This window comes from Tasmannia lanceolata, unplaced genomic scaffold, assembly GCF_043159265.1.
Source record: "Tasmannia lanceolata isolate RefF3 unplaced genomic scaffold, GAP_Taslan_0.1 ptg000005l, whole genome shotgun sequence".
Classification (NCBI taxonomy): domain Eukaryota; kingdom Viridiplantae; phylum Streptophyta; class Magnoliopsida; order Canellales; family Winteraceae; genus Tasmannia; species Tasmannia lanceolata.
Window position 1 is genome coordinate 2,472,919 of NW_027518682.1, and position 23,581 is coordinate 2,496,499.

Consider the following 23,581-nt stretch of genomic DNA (forward strand, 5'->3'; position numbering starts at 1 on the left):
GTGACTCGACTCGACTCGGGAGTTGACTCGTACGACTCGTAAGAGTTTGACAATCTGTAATCACCCATGTGACTCACCTCGAAAGCCCAGCGACTCAACTCAACTTAGGAGTTGGCTCGTACAACTCGTAAGAGTTTGACAACTATGTTTGTAACACGTATGAGGAGACTGTTGATTCTTGCATTTACAATTGCATATTGTTTCGACTTTCGACGTGACACATGTTATTTACTCACTAGTACTACTGTAATCAGACCAATACAAGAAAGATCTGCATCTTAAACTTTATTTGGTTAATCAGCATAAAAGAAGTTTATCAGCTCAATGACTGTTGAGTGTGGTCATATTCGAGTTCACTTTAATTTCATTTTTTTTAAATGGAGAGTTCACTTTCATTTCATGGAAACGGCAATTTTTAAATTATCAGATACTTCGGATCAAGTGCATCCGGATATTTGAGTTTCTACAATCCAGTGTAGATTTCATCTCAATCTTGTACTTGTCTTGTGTGTGCTCAAGCTCAAAGTAATGATTCTCAAGAACCATCTTGGAGAAGAAATTGCATTGCATCTTGTATAGAACAAAAAGAAAATAACAGATAAAATACAACGTAAGTGATCCGCTTCAAGCCACCAATAACAAAATCTCAATGTTAGTGGATGCGTCGAACCAAGTCATCCCCCAATAAATATAATCTTGAAGGTGCCTAAATTGCCATGTGGATCATGATCAAACAGCAAAAACCTATCTCATAGCTCATAAATGTGATGAAAATGTAATGGATCTCACTCTTTTCTCGGCAACGCAATTTAGAACAAAGAAAACACATTCAGGCATTGTCGGTGTCATTACTATTGTGCTCCCCATTTTCACTCTCTGATAAAGAGGCCATGAGAGCACGCGGAGTAGCCCAGACCGGCAGATCAATTAAAGCTTGTTTCCAGCAGTCTTCTTGATCCTTGCATATGGCTTCAGCCGTGTCACATAGGTTCGAGAGGTCCCCAAGAATTGCCTCCTGAACTTCTGCCTGTAAAAGCAAAACCCATCAAAGTGCAAACAAGGACAACAGATGAGATTTCATAAAATGGGAAGAAAGAGAAGTAATGCTGTATAAATGACTTGTGCAGAACCCAATATCCACAGAGGTGGGGTTGTACTAATGATGATTTCTTGACTCTTTTTGTTTAGCCTGAATTCACATCTATCAGATGAGCCTGGCAATCTACACCTTAACCATATGATCCAGTGTTTCAAAACATAGGATGTGGGTCAAAACGCTACTGAAGAAAATCCTAGTTGACACGACACGACACGGTCGAGTACTTGGTTGATGCAGTTGAATACTCGGCTGAAGCGGTCATAATTTGGGGGTCAAAGGAGTTTTTATTGACTCTGTAGGGCAAAATGTGGAACGTGCGGCCAAGGTAAAAGGGAGTCGACATGAGGGAGTCCATAATGATGCGGGAAAGTTTTAAAACTAAGATCTGATCAACAGACTTTTTCCGATTAAATGTGGATCTGTTAACAACAGTCAACAAGACCATGTATAGTACCTATTAAATATTGTCAGAACTCAGACGGGATTTGATAATGGCAGCCATCACTTTATAAAACCCATCTTCGATTTTTTGTTGATAGTTTTTTGAGAATTGTAACAGCTTTTAACAACTAATCCAGAAAACATAAATAAGTATTTTGCTATTAAAACAAGGGAGTGTAGACATCATTTCCATCCTGACAAGGTAGTGAGGGCATTTAGAGCATAATTTCGAGGGCATTGTAGCAAAGAGTGAGGATAAATATGCCCTATTGTTTTACAGTATTTTATTATTATTATTATTATGAACTCTGTCTTTAGTCACAAGAAAGCAGATCGCACTACGGACTATGGGTGGAGATTATTCATCCGAATTTTTTTACGTCTAGAATTTTAAGACGTGAAAATAGAGCCAGCACTAAAAAATTGTAAGGGTACTTAAAAGTTACAAAGATATTTACACCTACTAGGTATTTTAAAGGTATAGATAACTTTACATGTATACGATATTGAATAGCTATAAAGAAATATACATTTATCGGGTATTTAATAGTTACAGGAAACTTAAGTTATAAGGTTTCAAGTAACCTTGGAGGGAACCCAAGTTTTCCTATTGTTTGCCCAACATCACATCGTATTGTGAACAACATGGTTTGTAATACGGTCCGGGAACACACACTCCAAAACAAGTATTACAAAATGGTGTGAAAAATACCTAGTTTGGTGCCTAATTTTGATTTCAAAAACCTTAATATTTGCAGCTCACATACACACACATATATAAATATTTCACCTTCCACTCGTATGTATTTACTTCTAACCTCCCATATATTTAGGATTTGAGAAGGATTTGTGATGTAGAACAGATACCAACTTGATGTAGGACTTCCGACAGATATAAGAACTCTCAAATCTTTCTTTCTTTTTCCAAATAGTAAGACCTCACTCAAAACATAGGCTCAGTATTAATAAAAAGATAGGATTACCAAACTTAAACCACGAATCTTCAGAACCGTTAGGACTGTAATAGGTCTGCACAGATAGAGAATAGGCTTTAGGTATGAAGACTGGATCAAGGATAGAATTAAATGATAGATGGACAGATATTTCGGGATCAATTCAAAACTGTTGCAGGGTTAAAGTGGACTGCCAAAGGTTGCAGCAGTCTATACTTTTATTACAGTCAATCACAATTAAAAGGACTGACATTATGCGAATAGAGAGAGGGTATTTAATAAGTTTCAGATGAAAATAGGGGACTGAATATGAGGTTCAAGGGTTAAACAGTTAATTCACATGTTTTATAAATGGGGACTTAAGGTCTGAAATCAGAACTGAATGGTACAGGATTAAGACTGCTTGAATAACAGTTCTGTGACCGACCTGAAAATTTTCAGTTTTCTAATCTTTAAAACAATCTTGTCACGACATTTAAATATCATAAAGTTGGGCACATGCTGAACAATATTTACGGTTTATGGCATCAGTTCTTGACATAAAATAGGTCATAGGTTTTAAAGGAAATAGGAACAGGTGCGTAAAAGGTTAAAATTCTGGGCTAAACAGGATGATGAACTGTTGGGAATTGGGACAGAGTTTAGTAACATATGGAAATCTGTAACATTTTTCCAATCAACAGATCTAGCGTTAGCAAAGGTATCTGGCCAATGGGAAGGGTAATGGTCTAGTAGAAATAATGGTCGTAGGCTTAAGGTATGGAAGTTGTGAGGCTTAAAGGGTGCAAGGTTTAAGGGTAAAAACTGGAAAAAGAATGTCTGTAAGGTAATTGTAGGGCCCGAAGGGAAAGATTTTCAACATTGTCAATTCCGACATGGTCGTTGCCAGAAAATTTGTTATTCCTCTAAAATTATCCAACGTCATCATGAAGATTCTCACCCACAACCGTCAGTGCGTCAAAATCTCAATCATTTCAAAAAAAAAAACACAGCGAATGAACTTCGATGAACAACGACAAAAACCCTGTTACAATTAGAAGAGAGAAAGGGAATTGTCTGCTGAGATTAGGTGTATCGTCATATATTTGATTAAGGTGCTTCGAAAAAGCAGAAAAGAAAGGCATTGAAAATTTTCAACATCGTCGATTCCGAAAAGGTTGTTGCCAGAAAATCTGTTATTCCTCTAAAATTGTCCAACGCCATCATGAAGATCCTCACCCACAATCGTCCGTGTTTCAAAATCTCAATCATTTCAAAAACCACTGCGAAAGAGCTTTCATGAACAAAGTGATGAGATCCATTTGAAGATGGAGTTGTTGTGACCCTTGATGACCTGTAAAATGATGACTCATTACAAGGCGAAGAGAAGGAGGGGAGGGGGAGAAAGAATATGAAAAGGACAAAGAGAAGAATTTCCTAAAGTCCTACATAAGATCTCATATTTCACCAAATAGCAAGCACTTAATCTCCAACTTGGGGACATGGTTGGTTTTAAGGCGCGTGGAATGTTACGTGCCTAGATGGGTCGCACTTAGGATAGAATAAATTAATTTGTATTTTTGTATAACTTGTGAAATTTTCTCTCTAGTTGTTTGGTATAGATAAGAGTCTTAAAGAGAAGGGTTATCTGGATTTGCTTGGTTAGGAGTTTTAGAGGAAGTGGTCTAAGTGGGGTTTCTATGAATAAAATGTAAGCAGTATTTTCAAATGAATTAAGAATTTCAAACTCAAAATTTGTGTTTCTATATACAAAAGGAAGGACTGACCCTTCCCTCAAAGCGGGTCAAGAGGCAGATCTTCCCTCTAACAAGATCAATCACGCTGCGAACTGATTTGAGATCATAACAGGTTAGCATAGAGTAGGCTGTTGTGGAAATGGTGGCGTAGGGCTAAGGATCCTACTCTCCTCTTTTAAAACTGCTTGATTTTGTCTCTGACGGATGATCTTATAGAATTCCATGTTTTTGTTCTTTTTAGATCTGGGTTGATTTTCTTGTTCAAATTATAAAAGAAGTTTGAGTGGAAGACCAGTGCTAATAGAGATCGTGCTCTTTACCTAAATGCTGACTCCCTGTGCAGCCAACGAACCTCTTGAAAAGCTCCTCGTAAATGGGGTTTCTATGGCCTTTGGCGTCTCTATCAAAAGACAATTGGGTATGTTGGTAAGTAATTTGATTTTTCCTCAAAAATATGATCTTAGGCATCTCTTTCTTTAAGGAATAAGATTTGACAGAAGGAATAGATGTGGAAGAGATATAGATTGATGCAAGAAAATCCACCGGGCAAATCCAAGTTGAGTTGCTCGTGCACAAATAAACAGAAAAGTAAAAAATAAAAACAAGCCACAAGATGAACATCGAGATTTACGTGGTCCGACCATCCGTCCAAGATCCCTACATTCATGAGTGAGAACACAATCTTCCACTACTAGAAAAACAAAATTACAAGGATTACAATGTGATAAATCCGAAACCCACAAACCCGCAACCCATTCCCTTATCATCTCAACCAATACCGTATACAAGAGAAACCTGAGAAAAAGCTCAAGAAAAAACACCTAATTGAAAAACCCAAGAAGAAGCCATCTTCTGTCTCCCTTTCTCTCTCCTTATTTCTATCTTTCTCACGTTCTCACAGAAACAACAGTGTCGAAGCAGAGTATAAGTTTGGGTATTTCAATTCATTTCCTCCACACAAAAAAAAAAAAACCAAGAAACCCGAAAACAGATAAAAGGGTTGCAATTGCAAAAACCATCACATACCTGCATCAAGAGTTCATCGATTAAGGGGCTGCAAATTCTCTCCGGCAACTGAATCGACTTCAAAGGGGATTCCAACACAGAAGACTTCTGGGTCTTGTCGTTCATGATCCGAAGCGATGATGACAGAATTTCCCACTGTTCGATTTCTCTCCTGTATCTGTCTTTAAGCTTCATCAAAATCTTCTTCTTCCTCACTCTCTGCAGCTTGGCCTCTGCCTCAGGATCGGGTAATGGGACCACCACAGGGACTGTAACAGAGGAGGAATCATCTTGTATCTTCCTTCTCTTGTACACGAAGCCGTTATCATTGATGATTTCCCATTCGTGCGACCATGAATCGGCCATTAGAGGGGAATTCTTAGGGGTGTAAACCGATCGAATTCGAATTCGTTTACAATAGGCAATATCCGTATCCGAATTCGGATTCGACGGATATTTATTATTTTTTACCGAATTCGAATCCGACGGATAATATTCGAATTCGGATATTATCCGTATCCGTTTATCCGGATTTAAATCCGAATTCGAATTCAGAAACGAATGTCCGAATTTGAATTCAGACCCTTGAAAGCAAAAATCTGTGATGATCAGATTCAACAAAAGGGTAATTTTAGAAACCTGTTTGGAGGATCGAAAAAATCACAAAGGATTTCGGAGGTGGCCGGAGCTCAGGTCCGGTGGCCAGATCTCTAGAAACCCTAGATCTAGGTGGAGGGAAGTGATGGTGGAGAGGATGTGGCGGATCTGGTGTGGGAATGGAGAATCGGTGGTGGTGGAGCTAGAAAATAGAGCTGGGACGACGGAGATGGCAGAGAAGCGGACGGTTTTGAATATGATGCGGTTAATGGCAGATCTGAAGCTTGGGGTTGGTGGTAATGGCTGCTCTGTGGTGGAGATTGGTGGTGTTCGGTGGAGGAGGAGAAGGTGGGCTGCAGATCTAGGGTTGGTAGAGATGTAGATGGTGGTTTTTAATGACTGTAAATGGGGAGAATCAAAATCGGTTTGGGGTGGATCTAAGATTTCGAAGGTCAGGATGGTGGTGATGGTGGTTAATGGTGGCTGGACCGAAGTAGAAGACGGTGGTGGAATGGCAGCTCCTTCCTCTCTCAATGCTTCCTGTATTTAGGGTTTTTTCCAGCCTCTCCGGCACTCCCTCTCAGTCGATTGAGCTTGTCCTTTTTATTTTCACTTGGGATTTGGGTATTTATGAGTTTCTTTTCATCCCCCTTTTTAACTTTATCCATCCCCCATTTGGTGTATTTATGAATTAATTTATGACTTTCTTTTTACACTAAATGGTGCTGTCCATAGTAAACCAGAGGGTGAGAAATTATATGGGGTATGCCCTTATGGACTATAGTCCCTTATATTTCTTAAAATCTGATGGATGGACACACTATAGGATGATCCAAAACCGTCCATGTGATGGGCCACAAAGTAATTAGGCTGTGCACAAAAAATTAGAATGATCTAAACCGTCCATGTGATGGGCCACAAAGTATATAGGTTGTGCCCAAAAGGTCATTTCTATAGGATGATGCAAGCCATCTGATATATATATATATATATATATATATATATATATATATATATATATATGAGGAAACTACCAAATTTATGGTGAGCTAGCTTTCCCAATCACATGGGTCCCACATTTTGGGGAGTGATCCAAACCATTCATTTGCAAGGCCTTATCATAGATGGGGGGTGTACCAAAAATCAGCTCCATAGGATCATCCTAACCCCTCCATTTGTGGAGGACAAAAATGGGGCAAATTTGTGTCTGTCCCGTTTTGTCCTCCACAAATGGAGGGGTTAGGATGATCCTATGGAGCTGATTTTTGGTACATCTATGTAAGGGACTTTCAAATGAATGGTTTGGATCATCCTAACAAAGTGGGCTCCCATGTGATTGGGCAAGTTAGCTCACCATAAGTTTGGTGAGCTTAAGCTCACCAACAGTTTCCTCATATATATATATATATATAGAGGAAAGTGAAGCTACACCGCCGGCTTAAAATACAATGGCCCCACATTGTTTTGGTGATCCAAACCATTCATTTGATTGGCCCTCACATAGATAGGGTGTCCACCAAAAATCAGCTCCATAGGATCATCCCAACCCTTCAAACTGTGAAGGCAAAAATGGACAAATTTGTGAAGGTTTTTACACATTCATTTTTGCCTCCACAAATCGTAGGGTTGGGATGATCCTATGGAGCTGATTTTTGGTGGACACCCTATCTATGTGAGGGCCAATCAAATGAATTCTTTGGATCACCAAAACAATGTGGGCCCATTGTATTTTAAGCCGGCGGTGTAGCTTCACTTTCCTCATATGTATATATATATATATATATATATATATATATATATATATACAGAAATGCATATTATATTATTTTGAAATCCTACATAGATCGAAGGGCTAGGATCATCCCACGGAAAATGATTTTTTGGGAACATCATATTTATGTTGTGTTCCATCACATGGACGGTTTGGATCATCCTATGATGTGGTCCATACAGTACTTTTTGAAAAATACGTACATCATATAAAATCTCATTTTATACTTTCTTTACACACTTTTCCACAAAATTACAACAATCCAAACATGGCCAAGCTCGTTTAGATAGAAATAAATTAAATAATTAGCTCTCCAAGGCTGTATGGGTGTCAATGTACCCAGACGGTCCGAATCTGAACCTTAATAGGCATGTTAGAAGGATTCGTGGACATATTTAGGAGATCCAAATCAGGTTATATCTTTGTAACATTTGTTAAAGGGACTTCTTAGCAACTATTTAAAAAAAAACTAGACTCATTGGATATTACGTGATTTTTAAGGACTATTTACCAATTATTTTGCAAACTAGGGAGTTATATTAAATAAATATTAAAATGTGAATATATATTGATGGCAAAAATGTAAATCTAATCATATTTGAGGAGTTATTTGTTATTTTACTTATTTGATGATATTGTTAATAATAAATATTAATAAAAATAAAATGATTCTGGATACAGATTCAAATTCGGATACGGGTTTGGATATACGAATGCAGATACGGATCCAGATATTCGGAAAAAATGGATGTACTTCTCGAATTCGGATGTTAAACATATCGAATGTACCATTTACCAAATTCGCATCCACTAAGAGCCGGATATCTCATAAACGGATTCGGATAATATTCGTTTTAAATGGATTCAGATGCAGATGGTAATCGAATTTTCGATTGTCCATTTACACCCCTTATTCTTCAAATTTGTCTGTAATAAAATAAGGTTGTGAGGGAGTGATGGGGTCTCTGTCACCTCAAGAAAGGGATGGGGTGGAATGGCTAGAGATGTTTTTTGAGGAAGGAAGGAGGGGGATACCTCTCTCTCTCTCTCTCTCTCTCTCTCTCTCTCTCTCTCTCCACAACAGAAACAGGTGATGGCCCCCAAAATCTCCTCCTTGGTGCCCAAATCCAACCCACCACTATGACAGGGTACTATCCAGACCATAGGGTGATCCAAGCGGTCCATTTGATAGGCCACATCATAAATAGGTTGTGTCCCAAACAACCATCTCCATATGATGATCCTAGCCCTTAGATATAAAGAGAAATTGCTTATTATGGAAACCTCTATAGATTGGAGGGTTGTGATCATCCTATGCAAATGATTTTTGGGGCACAAGCCATTTACGTTATGTCCCATCAAATGGACGGCTCAAATCATCCTATGGTCTCGACGGTACACTTCATTTTCAAAAATATGCATGGGGCCTAAATTGGGCCTTAATGTTACTGTACAAACCATAGGATGATCCAAACCATGGACGGCTTGGATCATCCTATGTTGTGGATGGTACACTTCAATTTGAAAAATATCGGTGGGGCCTACGATTGGGCCTTAATGTTACTGTACGACCAACTCCATAGGATTATCCAAACCATGGACGGCTTGGATCATCCTATGTTGTGGACGGGGCCTTAATGTTACTGTACGACCAACTCTATAGGATGATCCAAACCATTCATTTGATTGGCCACAATATAAATAGGTTGTGCCCCAAAAATCATTTCCATAGGATGATCACAACCCTACAATCTATAGAGGTTGCATAAGATGTAGTTTCTATTTAGATTGGAGGGCTAGGATCAGCCTATGGAAATGATATTTTGGGACGCAACCTATTTACATTTATGGAATGAACGGTTTGGATTATCCTATGGGGTGGGTCCTACGCTGTTCAAAGATGGGCCCACCATTCCACCAACGGTTTCTATTGGGCCCACCAACTGTTCTGTTGTGTGGAGAGAGAGACCGGTTAAATGGTGGGAAACGTGACATCAACTGGTGACAGAAAAATACGAAAATAGTGAATGGGTGACACCCTTTTGAAAGTTGGTGAACGGAGGTCGAAACACCTTTTTCTGACATGGCCTTTTACCCAAATACCCCTCATGGCAAAAATAACACGTTATACTAGATTTTTCTCTCTCTTACTTTTCACCTACCAAAGTATACCGCCTACCTCTTGCAAATTTCTCCATTAACGCCTGAAACCCACGAAGTGTAAGTGAAGGTTAGTAGCTTATCTACTCTCTTAGGATTAGTGCTTCCATTAATGCGTTTGAACCCTGTCTTTAGTGTGTGATAATAACCCTGTCTGTATTGTGTGTGATAACCCTATCTTTATTGTGATTGATAACCCTATCTTATAACCCTTTTAAAATGGTGACTTAGGGCTTCTGCTTCTATTATCTCTGAAACTGTTCTTATAGAGTTGGTACCCTACTAATAAAGTTGGTATTAGTGTTTGATGACCCGAATATAGATGGTTTATGTAAACCCTTTTGTACATGAATCACAATTTTTTGCACTTGATAATCCCTTATTTGCTGTTGGTAAGTCCCATATATTTACCTGATAAACTTGTTTTGACACTTGATACACCTCGGAGAGGCTTGGTAACCCCCTTGGAGAGTGTTGAAAAGCCCTTGTACATTGTTGGTAACTCCCCTTCTATGTACTTGGTAATCCCTTTAGAAACTTGAAAACCCCCTTGTGTAGAGAGTTGAAAACCCCTAATTTGCAACTTGATTACCCTTTACAGAAGCCTCCGTACGGACTTGAATCCCCCATTAGGTAGCTGATAATCTCTTAGAACACCTTGTGGACTGACTTTCAAACCCCCATTGAGGTAGTAAAACCCCATTTAGAGTCCATTATGAACTTGGTAACCCATTGTGTACACTTGAATACCCCTCAAGAAGATATGAAGATCCCCTTTTAGTAACAACTCTGTTTAGAACCCCTATTTAGAATTTTATAAAAATGTCCGAAACAATGGTTTCTCTTCTTTTACACTATGATGGAGATTTGAAGGATGATGTTTCTTGGGAATACGTCGGAGAGAAGAAGACATTGTTATCTGTCAGCCGCGGAATCAATTTCGACGAATTTGAAGCTGCAATCCGAAGAAGGATTGGTGTTATAGAAAGGCAGGTTTTACTATCAATAAAATGTCGATATGTTGTGGATCCATATATAGTCACTATAATCGACGTCGATGATGATGATGTCCTCCAAACAATGTTAAGGATGTTTGACAGATACATGTTCAATTCTGTGATGATATACATAACTAAGAGCATAAATGACAAATGTATTAATTCCTTGAATTCGTCAATGCTTCCCCCAAACAAACTCTGCACTAGGAGACCTTCTCTTAATCGTAGCATTCCTTCTACTTCGATTCCGTCCCAAAAACGTCTTCGTTTTGAAGTGGACTTGCAAAAAGACTACGAAAGTGAATTTGATGGGAGATGTGTTAGTGAAGAGATCAGAGGTGCTCCAGCAGAACCTGTCATGAGGTATTGTAGTTATTTGGCAATGTTTGAATACTTCCATATTTCAATTTATAATTCATATGGATCCAACTTGATTATATATTGCCGAACTATGCAGGTCTGAAATTGACTTAAATGAAACATTGGCAAGTGATTTGTATGGCAACCATGTTTGTGGAGGTATTGATGACTTCCAAAATGTGGGAGATCTTGAAGTGGACTTCAGTAATGTTTTTGAAGACGGTTTCTGTGTGAGGGGTTTAGATTTAGAAAAAGAAAGAAATGATGATGATAATGACGATGGTAGTGATGATGATGATGAGGAGGAGGAGGAGGAGGATGATGATGATGACGATTATGGAAATATCGATGTTAGTCCATGCGCTCAGCCTTTCAGTGCGGATTCTCCTATCAAAGAGGGATCTCAACCGGTTCCGACTAACAGTAGTCGGCCAATGAAAGCAGATGAGATGTTTGTTGGGGCCCATGATGTAGATACTAATAATCTTCAGTTTGAGCAGTTAACGGTTGGGGCAATATTTTCTATATGCAACACTTCAAAAAGGTTGTCAAAGAGTATGCTATTCGGCAGAGGTTTATGTTCGTGAGGTCAAAGTCAACACCGAAGAAGTATGCCGTTCGATGCAAGGTAGAGGGTTGGAAATGACGTATAACGGGTACTAATCATATGACCTGTGTGTTAGTGAAGTCGTTTGTCCCCGACCATACGTGTAGAACTAAATTAAGGGGCAATGATCACCCTCTTGTCACAGCAGCTTGGGTTGCTCAGACATGTTTACGCTTATTTGCTTGCCCAAATGATGTGAGGACGAGGATGATACGAGAATATATCAAGATGCATTGGGGTATAATTATAAGCTATTGGAAGGCGTACAACGCGATGAACATCATACTTGAGATTAAGTGTGAGAATGTGGAGGACTCTTATCGAATATTGCCTGCACTTACAGTTCAGATGATGAGAAGAAATCCCGGCAGCTATATGCGTGTTTTCAGAGCCAGAGATTTACGACCTAGGGGAGATGATAGATTTGTTCGCTTATTTTGGACATTTGGTCCTAGCATACGGTCTTTTCATCGAACACTCAGGCCTATAATTTTGGTTGATGGGACACATCTGCGAGGGAAGTATCTAGGAATCTTATTGATTGCAATCGGGGTCGATGGTAACAATGGTTTATATCCATTAGCATTTGGGGTTGTTGAGACGGAGAACGAAAATAGTTGGAGGTGGTTTTTTATGTTGCTGAGGCAGTACGTATTGGCAGCGGAGATGAACATATTCACCATATGCTCCGATCGACATAAGGGGTTGTTGCAGGCAGTGCCTAATATATTTCCCAATTCTCATCATAGTTATTGCATGCGTCACCTCGCCGCCAATTTGCGATCCGAGTTCAAAGATGTTCTACTTGAGAGATTGTTTTGGAAAGCCGCACGGACTTTGAGAGAGGGTGTGTTCAGAGAAACAATGAAGAAGATTAAGGTGAGGAATGAACGTGCACACAAGTGGATAAGTGACATTGCGAACGAACACTGGGCTAGTTTTTATTTTAAGGGGAATATGTATGATGTATTGACTACAAATAGATCGGAGTGTTTCAATGTTGTCCTGAAGGATGCGAGAAGATTGTCGATTGCATCATTGGTAGAGCACAGTAGACATCAGACTACAGACTTCATTCAAAAGCATCAGAAATTGGGTCATAGTTGGCAAACAAAGTTGACTCATTACGCAGAAGAACGTATAACATTAGCGAGGGAAGAGAGCCGCCAGTATACAGCTTATCGAGTTGGGGTTCATGAATATGAAGTACGGTCCCTTGAACATACAAACTTCTCAGATATTGTGATGACTTCTTTTTTGTTATTTTGTAAAGAATGGTTGTAATTGGAACATCAATACATAAATAATTTTTTTGGATATAGATATGCTATTTGTTCTCTATTTAGTTGTCGCTCTCCTACATCTAAACCATGAAAAGGGACTTATCAACAGTAAGAATTGGATTACCGGCACAAACAATGGGATTATCAACCAATTCCCTAGGTTATCAACCAAAATCTAGGTTATCGACTCCCCCAAAATAGGTCATCAACCAATCGGAAGTGAGGTTATCAACACTCAAAATTGGATCATCAACCCATTCCCTTGGTTGATAAAGCTACTGGAATTCAAAATCCAGGTTATCGACTCCCTCAAAACGAGGTTACCAACATTCGAAAGTGGGTGATCGACCGAAAAATTAAGGTTACCAACCTCCCATTTTTTGGGTCATTGACCTTGGAATGTGGGTTACCAACCCAGAAAAAGGGTCACCAACCATTTTTCCGTCCGAGGAGTGAAGCTGCTGGACTTGAAAATTAAGGTTACCAACATCCCATTTTTTGGGCCATTGACCTTGGAATGTGGGTTATCAACCCAGAAAAAGGGTCACCAACCATTTTTCCGTCCGAGGAGTGAAGCTGCTGGACTTGAAAATTAAGGTTACTAACCTCCCATTTTTTGGGTCATTGACCTTGGAATGTGGGTTATCAACCCAGAAAAAGGGTCACCAACCATTTTTCCGTCCGAGGAGTGAAGCTGCTGGACTTGAAAATTAAGGTTACCAACCTCCCATTTTTTGGGTCATTGACCTTGGAATGTGGGTTATCAACCCAGAAAAAGGGTCACCAACCATTTTTTTCAGCCGAGTAAAGCTGCTGGAATTGGAACTTAAGGTTACCAACCTCCCTTTTTTTGGGTTATTAACCTTCGAATGTGGGTTATCAACCCAGAAAGAGGGTCACCAACCATTTTCCAGCCGAGTAAAGCTGCTGGAATTGGAACTTAAGGTTACCAACCTCCCTTTTTTTGGGTTATTAACCTTCGAATGTGGGTTATCAACCCAGAAAGAGGGTCACCAACCATTTTTCCAGCCGAGTAAAGCTGCTGGAATTGGAACTTAAGGTTACCAACCTCCCTTTTTTGGGTTATTAACCTTCGAATGTGGGTTATCAACCCAGAAAGAGGGTCACCAACCATTTGTCCAGCCGAGTAAAGTTGCTGGAATTGGAACTTAAGGTTACCAACCTCCCTTTTTTTGGGTTATTAACCTTCGAATGTGGGTTATCAACCCAGAAACACACATGTCTAAAACCTGTTTAAATTTATAAGTTCCAATATTCAAATTGAAACACAAACACAAATACACTTCCATAAAACCTGCTTACATTTACAACTTCTCCACATTCATAAACAAGTTCACAATTTCATAAAACCTGCTTACATTTACAACTTCTCCACATTCATAAACAAGTTCACAATTTCATAAAACCTGTTTCACCAACCAAGTTCTCCACCCATTCACAAACACAAACACACTTCCATTAAACCTATTTCAATTTACAAGTTCTCCACCCATTCACAAACAAAAACACAGACCATAACAACTTCCCTTGCCATTTAACAAATCCCCTGCCAATCTCCATTAAAAAATAAAGTTTGATCATCAGAAAAAATAAACATCCATCAACATTAGAAGGTGTTCCTATATAAGTGTGCAGTCCCCAAACTCTCCTCGTAAAAATCTCTCACAGAGTTGTAGCCGAAATTCATGAATGTCTGTCGGCCCAAAGTTCAGTGGTTGACCATGGTAGAGATGCTCAATCGCTTTTAGGACAAAAGCGCCGCAATCAACCCTGTATAAAAGCATGCATTGAATGGAGTTACTTTTAAGCTAACTACGAATGAGATAGGAATACTAACAAAAAATCGAAAGTTTTAAGTTTGAACCCACCCATTGTTCTGCTTTCGGAAGCCATCCATCTGTGAATATGGAAAGTCATCGATGTTGCAACCCCGGCCCTTCAAATATTCCTTCATTAATGCTACCTGAATTTAAGACAATGAAGGAATATTGAGTGTTATACATATGGAAGTAACTTTAAATGTTACGGAAGATGTTAATTTACTTACAGTGGGAGATGCTCGCTCCTGAAATGAGTCCTCTTCCATGAGTTGAACTCGTCCATCTTTTTATTCACCATATCAACAAGCACAAGAGCCCAATGAAAGTCTTACAGCATGGGATTAAAAGCATCCCAATATCTTCTGACGGGATATGGTCAAGTGTACGATGCAACAGCTCGTTCGCCAACCGATCGGAGTCCAACTTATTTTTTTCATCCATTGAATCACGCCCTGAAGTCTTATATCCCTGTACAATGAAATGAATTTTGTTGGAACACTAAATCATGGATAAGTTGTAAAGTAACATGTATAGCTACAAAAAAGCCTCTTACATGTACTGACGAAGGAATATATACAATCCGTCCAATCAAGGCATTGCTGGAGGCGCACAAATACTTCCCATATACATCCAACACCTATAACTACATCAAGTGTCAAAACAAGTTTATCAGGTAAATATATGAGACTTACCAACAGCAAATAAGGGATTATCAAGTGCAAAAAATTGTGATTCATGTACAAAAGGGTTTACATAAACCATCTATATTCGGGTCATCAAACACTAATACCAACTTTATTAGTAGGGTACCAACTCTATAAGAACAGTTTCAGAGATAATAGAAGCAGAAGCCCTAAGTCACAATTTTAAAAGGATAAGATAGGGTTATCAATCACAATAAAGATAGGGTTATTACACACAATACAGACAGGGTTATTATCACACACTAAAGACAGGGTTCAAACGCATTAATGGAAGCATTAATCTTAAGAGAGTAGATAAGCTACTAACCTTCACTTACACTTCGTGGGTTTCAGGCGTTAATGGAGAACTTTGCAAGAGGTAGGCGGTAAACTTTGGTAGGTGAAAAGTAAGAGAGAGAAAAATCTAGTATAACGTGTTCTTTTTGCCATGAGGGGTATTTGGGTAAAAGGCCATGTCAGAAAAAGGTGTTTCGACCTCCGTTCACCAACTTTCAGAGGGTGTCACCCATTCACTATTTTCGTATTTTTCTGTCACCAGTTGACAATTTTTCCTAACATTAGCCCGCCGTTGGGGGGGGGGGGGGGGGGGGGGGGAAGGATATATTAGCGCCCTTAAAATAGAAGGGTACTTATATTTGCAGTGACATGTTTTTTTTATAGCTGCACAAGTGAAACACTCATTTTTCATCCTATAAAGTTTTCCAACTTAAACCTTGGATGGCTTTCCATTCTATTTGAAAAAAATATGGTTAGGCAATGTATGGGAATGTGGGGTTCATGGGGTTTTAGCCATCAGTATATATTTGATTAGAGAGAATCGGGGTAGTGAGAAAGGATGATGAGCTCTCCTGCTCGCTCTTCCGTTTCGGCAACGAGCGCAGGGCAGGCCGGAAGTAGCACCAATCCCCCTTTACCCGATGATAACTTTCCTCTCCATTTCCCTTCCGATCTTATTTCCCCTGTTGATCGCAAGGACGAGGCTCTCCTTGGTCTGTTACATAAATTCCCACTCCCTCTCTCTCCCTCTCTCTCTCTCTCCCTCTCTGTATTTATAATTTTAGGATTTCAACGGCTTATGGAGTTCTTTTGCTGGAAATTCATTCTGGGGTTTTTTTTTTTTTTTCCCCCTACATGTTATGGCATTTATGGCTTTCTGTTGGGGTTAATTGGGGCTCAGTTTCTTTTCTTCTTTTTTACCCTCTTGCGAGATTTCTAGGGCTTTTTTGTGGGGATTTCTACGGTGTTATATTTTCCCCTTGAATTCTAGGGTTATGGGTTTGGATTTTAGGGTTTCTCGATGGTTTTTTTTTTTCTAGGATTTGTAAAGTTTTGTTTCCTCTTTATCTCGAGTTGAGTTTTAGTTTTTCCACTGTATTTCCAGGGTTCCTAATGTATTGTGGGCTATCCTTGATTTTGGACTGTTCTTGGTATCGGTGATGCATAATCGTTTATTGGGTTTCTTTGCCGAAGATTTGATCTGCTAATTTTGAGAGTTTCTTTAGGGTTTTTCAGCATAGTTTATAAGAGTCGTTGTTTCCTGTGTAGCTCATAGAACCGTTGATTTCTGGATCCTTTTTCCTTCAGAATAAGTCAAGATCAATTGGCACTGCAGCCTTTTTACTTTCAATTCGACCATTAGTGATTCGTATAATTTTGGCATTACAGTTCTAAAGTCTGAAGTGATGGGTGCACTTCAGAAGGAAGTGAAGTCCTTGGATGAAGATAGCTGGAAGTTTTCCAGGCCGCGCTCACAGATTCACCTTATTTCAAGACCTGGTAATCCTATAACCCTCTGCTTTTCTGTTAATTGTTTAGAATTGTAAGGAATTATTAACTTGTGTATCTTAACTCCAAAACTTGGAGTTTTCTTAATTTTGAGGGACCCTAGATTTATTTCTGTAGCTGATAGGAATAAATAAGGATAGCAACTTCATTGACTACTGTTATGAAGTCTGTGTCGGTGCTACTAAAAAGAGTAGCTGTAATATTCAGTTTTATGGGAGAAGATTTTGAAGTTTTTCAAGAATTTAACCCATATTCTTGTTCACATTTCCTATTCTTTCTTGTAAACATTCTCAAGAAACCATTCAAAAAAATTCTCAAGAAATCCCTTAACCTTTTAGGTGTCATTATGCCTCATAAAGATTTTATGGAGAAGCAACCGGAAATCCCTAAACCTGTAGAACCATCTGCAGAAGCAGCACTGCCGAAGCCTTCTCACAAAGATCTGCATGTTGGAGCATGGCTTGTAATGTATACACAAAATCACGTGGATGATATACAGTAGAAAGATCACATCAGTTGCTTTTTTTTTTCTATCTTTATGGAACCCAGTTCATTCCATACTTCTAGAGCCCAAAATAAAACCAATAAAGGTAAGGAAAAAAGCAATTGATGTGACCTTTCTGGTATATATCATCTATGTGATTTTGTGTATACAAACACAAGAAAGAAAATAATTTTCTTGGTGACACAATTATTATTCAAAAAATTGATGATTATTGGATTCGACGTAATTTATAGTATTTTCTTAAATATCTAAGACATAGAGTGCAAGCCTTGGCGCAACAGTAAGGTTGGTCCATTTTGACCTGGTGGTCATCGGTTCGAGTCACGGAAACAGTCTCTATGCGAAGCAAGGGAAAGGCTGCGTACATCTAGCCCTCCCCAGACCCCGCAATGGCGGGAGCCTTGTGCACTGGGCCGCCCTTTTTTTAATCTAGGACTTCACGTAGTTGTTTGATATTCTACCTCCATTGTCTCTTTCTTAGGTGGCCTTCCACTCAAGCAAAGAGAAACTGCAGAATGGTGAATGTAATGGATTTTAGTTCAAGAGAATGATTCAGCATCATATTAGCTGGTATGAAGATCTCCTAATATTTGATTGATAAGCAAGCAAGGAAACCTTCTCAAGGACAGAGCATTGATTAACATACAGCTTACCATCATAGTCATTGAGAAATTTCTATTGTTAAATAAATTTCACATGTGTTTGAGAATATTCCTATTGCTAAATAAATTTCATATATGTTTTTTTTATGTTACATGGTATGATGTCACTCATTACAATAGTCTTAACTGGGAACTATTTTGCTAGTGCAACAATTATGTCTTGTGAGAAGTCAGTGTACATAAATTTCTACATGGTTTGCATTATGTAATTGTTTGGTGTTCAAATTGCTATTGGACAAGGCATGATAGTGGAGTAAAATGTCATCATGATAAATTACCCTGTTGCAATATTTATGTATTAGAAATAACTTTAGTCTTGGGCCTATTGGCAGTTATAAAAGATACTAGTTTCCTACATTCATATTATGCTACATACATGGTAGCTTCACATGCAGTCATAAATTGCCTGGTATTTTTGTTTGCTGACAGAAGCGACCTAGCGGATTGCCTGTCCTATTTTCACCCTATCATTTTTGGTGGGCAGCGTCTATAGGATTCTAGCGAAGGTCCTATCTACAGATTAAGGATGATTGTGCGCTTTGATCTCGATGTCTCAGAGTACATTTATTCAGGGCAGATAGATTTTGGACAGGGCTTTGATTGCCAATGAACGAGTTCTTTGCAAAGTGGATGTGGGGAAAACCCATGATAGGGTGGATTGGATGGATTGGAGGTGCTTGACTATCATATGGATAGGATGGGTTTATCGTTGGAGAGGTTTGATGAGAAACCACACCTTGTCTGCGTGGTGTTTATTGTTGATCAATGGGTCACCCCAGGGTTTGTTACAAGCTACATGGGAGTTCTGCCAGCAAGACCTCCCTCTGTCCCGTGTTCTCTTTATGACCATTCTCTCACTAGGATGCTGGATAAAGCCAGGGTTCACAATCTCTTTGAGGGATTCAGGCTGAATATGGATGGGATGAAAATCACCCAGCTCTAGTATGCTGATGATACTCTTCTGTTCAACAATGCTGGCGAGTGGAAACTGGAAAGTAAATCTTAAAGTCGTTCTTAGGTGTTATGAGGCCGTCTCGTTTCAACAGATTAACATTTCCAAATTTTAAAGGAAGAAGACACTTTCCTTGAATGCAAGAAGGGATCTATTTCAAATTCTAACTTAGGGCTTCCAATGTGTGTTAGTTGGCCTTCCAGATCTCTTTGGGTTCCGATCATCGATAGAGCAGAGTGGAGGCTCTCCTCTCAGAAGAAAAGTCTTCTTTCATTAAAGGGACAAACAATTGTGACCAAATCCATGCTCACCAATCTTTGTTTTACTACATTTTTCGTTGCCCAATCTCAGTTATTAATAGACTGGACCAACTTCAGTGGAATTTCCTTTGGATTAATAAAGAGGAGAGCACGAAGTATCATTTGTTAGTTGGTTGGAGGTGTGTCACCCAAAGAAGCGTGGGCTTAGTACTATGAATCTTATGGCTGTGAAGCATCCTTTGCTTGGTAAGTGGCTTTCAAGGTTTGGAGAGGAACGAACTCATTTGTGGAAATTGATGATAGGAAAAATATAGATTGAGCTTTGGAGGATGGATATTGCTTTCCTAGCTTTTTAGTGTCGTCTCTGCCTGTGATATTTGTACTGTTGAGTCATTCGGCAGGCATAACAGTAAGGTTGCCTGTAAAGTGTAGTTTCATAGAAATGTCTTTTACAGAGAGATAGATCTGGGTTGGTCTTCTTGGATAGACTGGATTCGGTGTTCATAGAAGAGGTGGGAAGGATAGAAAGTTTTGGATCTGGACTATGAATGGGAAAAAGGATAGAAGGGTTTGGATCTGGCTACGAATGGGAAGTTATTGATTTGGCCCTTCCACCATTACCTGGTTACATTTGCTCCTTCCTTGCTAGCAAGAAGGGCTAGGAGTGTACCTGCTTCTCATTAGGTTACTATGTTCTGTTGGACCGCTTATCTCAACAATATCCTGACAGTGGACCACCTTCACAATCAGCATCAGATTATTATCAACCACTGTGCCACGTGCCTTGTAGCAGGGTACTTCGCGGACCATCGCTTCCTTAATTGTAGATTAGCCTGAGAAATTTGGTATTTCATTTTGGGTCTCTTCGGTGGGTGTTGGGCGTTCCCAAACCATATAGCTGATTTATTTGAGTGGTCTTTCACCCTTTGGCCACCTCATGGTCTTATTCTTTGGGGTTTTCCTCTCTCCAGCAATCTTTGGCTGATTTGGAAGGAAAGAAACAAGAGTATTTAATTGCACCTCCAAAAGAACACTCTCCATTCAATAACAGATCCTCTACCAGTGATTGGGCGGCGATCTTTCTTTCTTTCTGTGGCATCTCTGAATCTTCTATGTGACGATCTTGGAATGGGGTTAGTCTTTGTTGGGGTAAGGTTGATAAACCTTCCTCACATTGGTCGCCCCTCCGTTTGGCTTTCTTATGCTCAGCTTCAGCTGCTGTAGTTGGGGAATTCTGGTCTCTCTAGAATTGGGGGCGTACTTCGTGATGCCCATTAGTTAGGTCTAGTGGGCTTTTTTACAGGTCCGGTCGACCAAAATAATTTGAATGAGGTGGAAGTTCAGGCTCTGCTTGCAGGGATTCAGTTGTGGATCAATACCTTCTTGACTGGAAGAAGACTCTCTCAACGTTATTCATCGAGTAGGGGATGGGGTTTGTCATCTTTAGAAATTTGTAGATGCGATCGAGGAACTGTTAGATAGGGTTGAGGGACACTGTTTCTTTTCAGAAGGTGGGACACTCAGTCTCTGAGCTCTGCTCCTTATTAATAAATCTTTGCCATTCATTTTTTTTAGAAAACTAGAGCAGAGTGAGAAGTCTGTAGAATTTTATCTGTAAAAAAAAATTATCATTAAAAAAATCCTTTAGAAGACTAGTGCAGAAAGAGAAGTCTACAGATTTTTGTCTCTCAGATGAATGGTTGACATTTTGGCAAAGATGCATACAGTGCATGGATGGGGAGGGGTAGCCTTGAGGTGGATGAGAGCTAGACGGCTAGGAAAAGAGTTGTCACATGACTTTCAAAGAAAAGAGTGGAGTAACCTTAAAACATGATCATAATTGAATTGAATAAATAAGAAATGGCTGCATCCTTATTCAAAAAAAGAAAAATAATGGTAACAAAATAAAAATAAAAATAAAGAAGAAATAACTTGCAGAGGTCAAAAGCCAGAGAGTATCTCTAGGAGCAAGAAGCTATCAAATTCAAATGTTCATCCTGTTTGCTATCTGAGATGATTAACTAAACGAAGATTAGATTTAGGGTTTATGGAGGGGATAGAGTTAAGTTTTGGAGTGATTTATGGTGTGATGATAGCCCGCTCAGGTTGTTGTTCCCGGAATTTTTCCGAGTTGCGGTGAATAAAGAAGCTATGGTGAGTGAGTGTATGGTTAGTAGGGATGGTGTTTGGGAATGGTGCCCGGCTTATAGAAGAAGGTTCTTTGCTTGGGAGTTAGATTCTGCGGCTAGACTTAGAAGGCTTTTTAATAATGGCTACATTAAAAGAAATGGGATTGATAAGAGAATACGGACTGCAGATTCTTCTGGATTTTTTTTGTCAGATCTTTCTATACGAGCCTGATGCCCTGCCCGACTCCCTCTTTTTCAGCAAGGGTGTGGAAATTTCATTGTCCGCTGTGTGTAAGTATCTTTGGTTGGGCCCCATGTCGCGACAGGATACAAAGCATTCACTTTCTGAGAAACCGTGGTATGTGGCTTGTTGATCATTGCCCCCTATGTCTTGCGGATAGGGGATCTGCGGATCATCTATTTATGCACTGTTCATTCACCCGGTCTATATGGGGTCGCATATTTCTGAGATTTGGGATTAGCTGGATTTTTCCTAGATCTATTGAGTTGTTGTTGCAACAATGGAGCTTTGTGCCTTGGAAGAAGAAAGGGAAAATCTTGTGGGAAGTATGCTTGCTTGCCACTTGGTGGGTGGTTTGGCAGGAGAGAAATGCGCGGGTGTTTGAGGGAATGTCCAAGGCTCCTCATTATCTTTATATGCAGATAATTGCATTGGTTATAAATTGGACGAGATGCCATCCATTTTTCCAGTTTGTCTCAGCTTTTTATCTTTGGGAAGGATGGGGTGTGGTGTGTTTGAGTAGTGAGGGGGTTAATAAAGTTGTGCAGAGATGGGAACCACCGCCTCAAGGAGTGTTAAAAATAAACTTTGATGATGCTTGCTTTTGGAATCCTGGTCTAGCAGGGGTGGGAGGTTTATGTCGTGATGATGCCGGCAAGGTTCTTTGGACTTTTTGGGGCCCTTTAGGTGTGACTGACGCTACGGAGGCAGAAGTCCAAGCGGCTTTCAATGGCATAAAAAAGGTGAGTAGGGACTGTCTGAAGAGTGTAATTGTTGAAGGGGACTCGTTTAATATTATCCGGTGGCTGAGGGGTGGGGTGGCTCCGCCTTGGAGGTTTTTGGATCTTTTTGACGAAATGGAAGATATATTGGCGGAATCAGATATTGAGTTGATCCATGTTAGAAGGTCTGCTAACGAGAAGGCGGATGCATTGGCTAGAAGATGTGTGGTATGCAACTCGATGAATTGGTCTGATCAATTTCCTATTTGATGTCCTATTCATTGTGTAATTAGTTTTTTATTTTTTGTTCTGTAACTTCGGGTATTCCCTTTCGGGTGTTCCTTCTGATTCTTTTATAATATTTGCCATTTAAAAAAAAAAATGATTTAACTAAACGAAAGTCTCCACTCACTCAAGCCAATCTTCAGTACACAAGCCCCAAATTCCTCTTAACCTATCGAACGCAGAACATAAAATTTGCATATTACTTGCTAGACATTGGATATATACAAAGGTTCCATGAACAAAAGCAATTTTGAAATAAAAAAGAAAAGAAATTAGAGCACATAGTTTGCGCCTCAAACTTAACGGAGTATCATCTGTAGCTTTTCGATTTTTAGGTCTTCACCGAACATGAGTTTTCATGCCCCTTCACTTCTTTTCCTGTACTGCAATATCATAATGCCATACCCTCCATTATGAACCATGTGGCTTTATGGCATATGTTCTAACTTTAGTTTGGCCTAGAGAAGCATGTTTCCATGACTTGA

The 23,581-nt window shown here is 39.4% G+C and overlaps 2 protein-coding genes and 1 long non-coding RNA gene across 3 annotated transcripts; 1 reads left to right on the forward strand and 2 right to left on the reverse strand.

Moving 5' to 3' along the window:
* Positions 1-532: 532 nt before the first annotated feature.
* On the reverse strand, positions 533-6,427 carry LOC143877081 (cryptic loci regulator). The gene is made up of 2 exons (XM_077378832.1): positions 5,256-6,427; positions 533-1,027 (listed from the first exon to the last, which is right to left on the reverse strand). Exons 1-2 carry the CDS (start codon positions 5,598-5,600, stop codon positions 830-832), a joined length of 543 nt encoding a protein of 180 aa, XP_077234947.1. The 5' UTR covers positions 5,601-6,427; the 3' UTR covers positions 533-829.
* An 8,038-nt stretch (positions 6,428-14,465) lies between these two features.
* Positions 14,466-15,106, reverse strand: LOC143876471 (uncharacterized). Its single transcript, XR_013250390.1, has 3 exons — positions 15,079-15,106; positions 14,900-14,994; positions 14,466-14,801 (listed from the first exon to the last, which is right to left on the reverse strand). It is a non-coding gene; the product is annotated as an uncharacterized LOC143876471 (long non-coding RNA).
* A 1,151-nt stretch (positions 15,107-16,257) lies between these two features.
* On the forward strand, positions 16,258-18,599 carry SAMBA (valine-tRNA ligase). Its single transcript, XM_077378833.1, has 3 exons — positions 16,258-16,544; positions 17,221-17,331; positions 18,327-18,599. Exons 1-3 carry the CDS (start codon positions 16,391-16,393, stop codon positions 18,365-18,367), a joined length of 306 nt encoding a protein of 101 aa, XP_077234948.1. The 5' UTR covers positions 16,258-16,390; the 3' UTR covers positions 18,368-18,599.
* The last annotated feature ends 4,982 nt before the right edge of the window (positions 18,600-23,581 follow it).

What these genes read in the sequence shown, in the direction of transcription:
- LOC143877081 (XM_077378832.1), bottom strand. Translation starts at nt 5,600, where the DNA reads ATGGCCGATTCATGGTCGCACGAATGGGAAATCATCAATGATAACGGC. An exon ending in TCGATGAACTCTTGATGCAG is followed by an intron (nt 1,028 to 5,255) that starts GTATGTGATGGT and finishes TTGCTTTTACAG; the next exon opens with GCAGAAGTTCAGGAGGCAAT.
- SAMBA (XM_077378833.1), top strand. Translation starts at nt 16,391, where the DNA reads ATGATGAGCTCTCCTGCTCGCTCTTCCGTTTCGGCAACGAGCGCAGGG. An exon ending in CAAGGACGAGGCTCTCCTTG is followed by an intron (nt 16,545 to 17,220) that starts GTCTGTTACATA and finishes TTGGCATTACAG; the next exon opens with TTCTAAAGTCTGAAGTGATG. An exon ending in TCACCTTATTTCAAGACCTG is followed by an intron (nt 17,332 to 18,326) that starts GTAATCCTATAA and finishes TCTCTTTCTTAG; the next exon opens with GTGGCCTTCCACTCAAGCAA.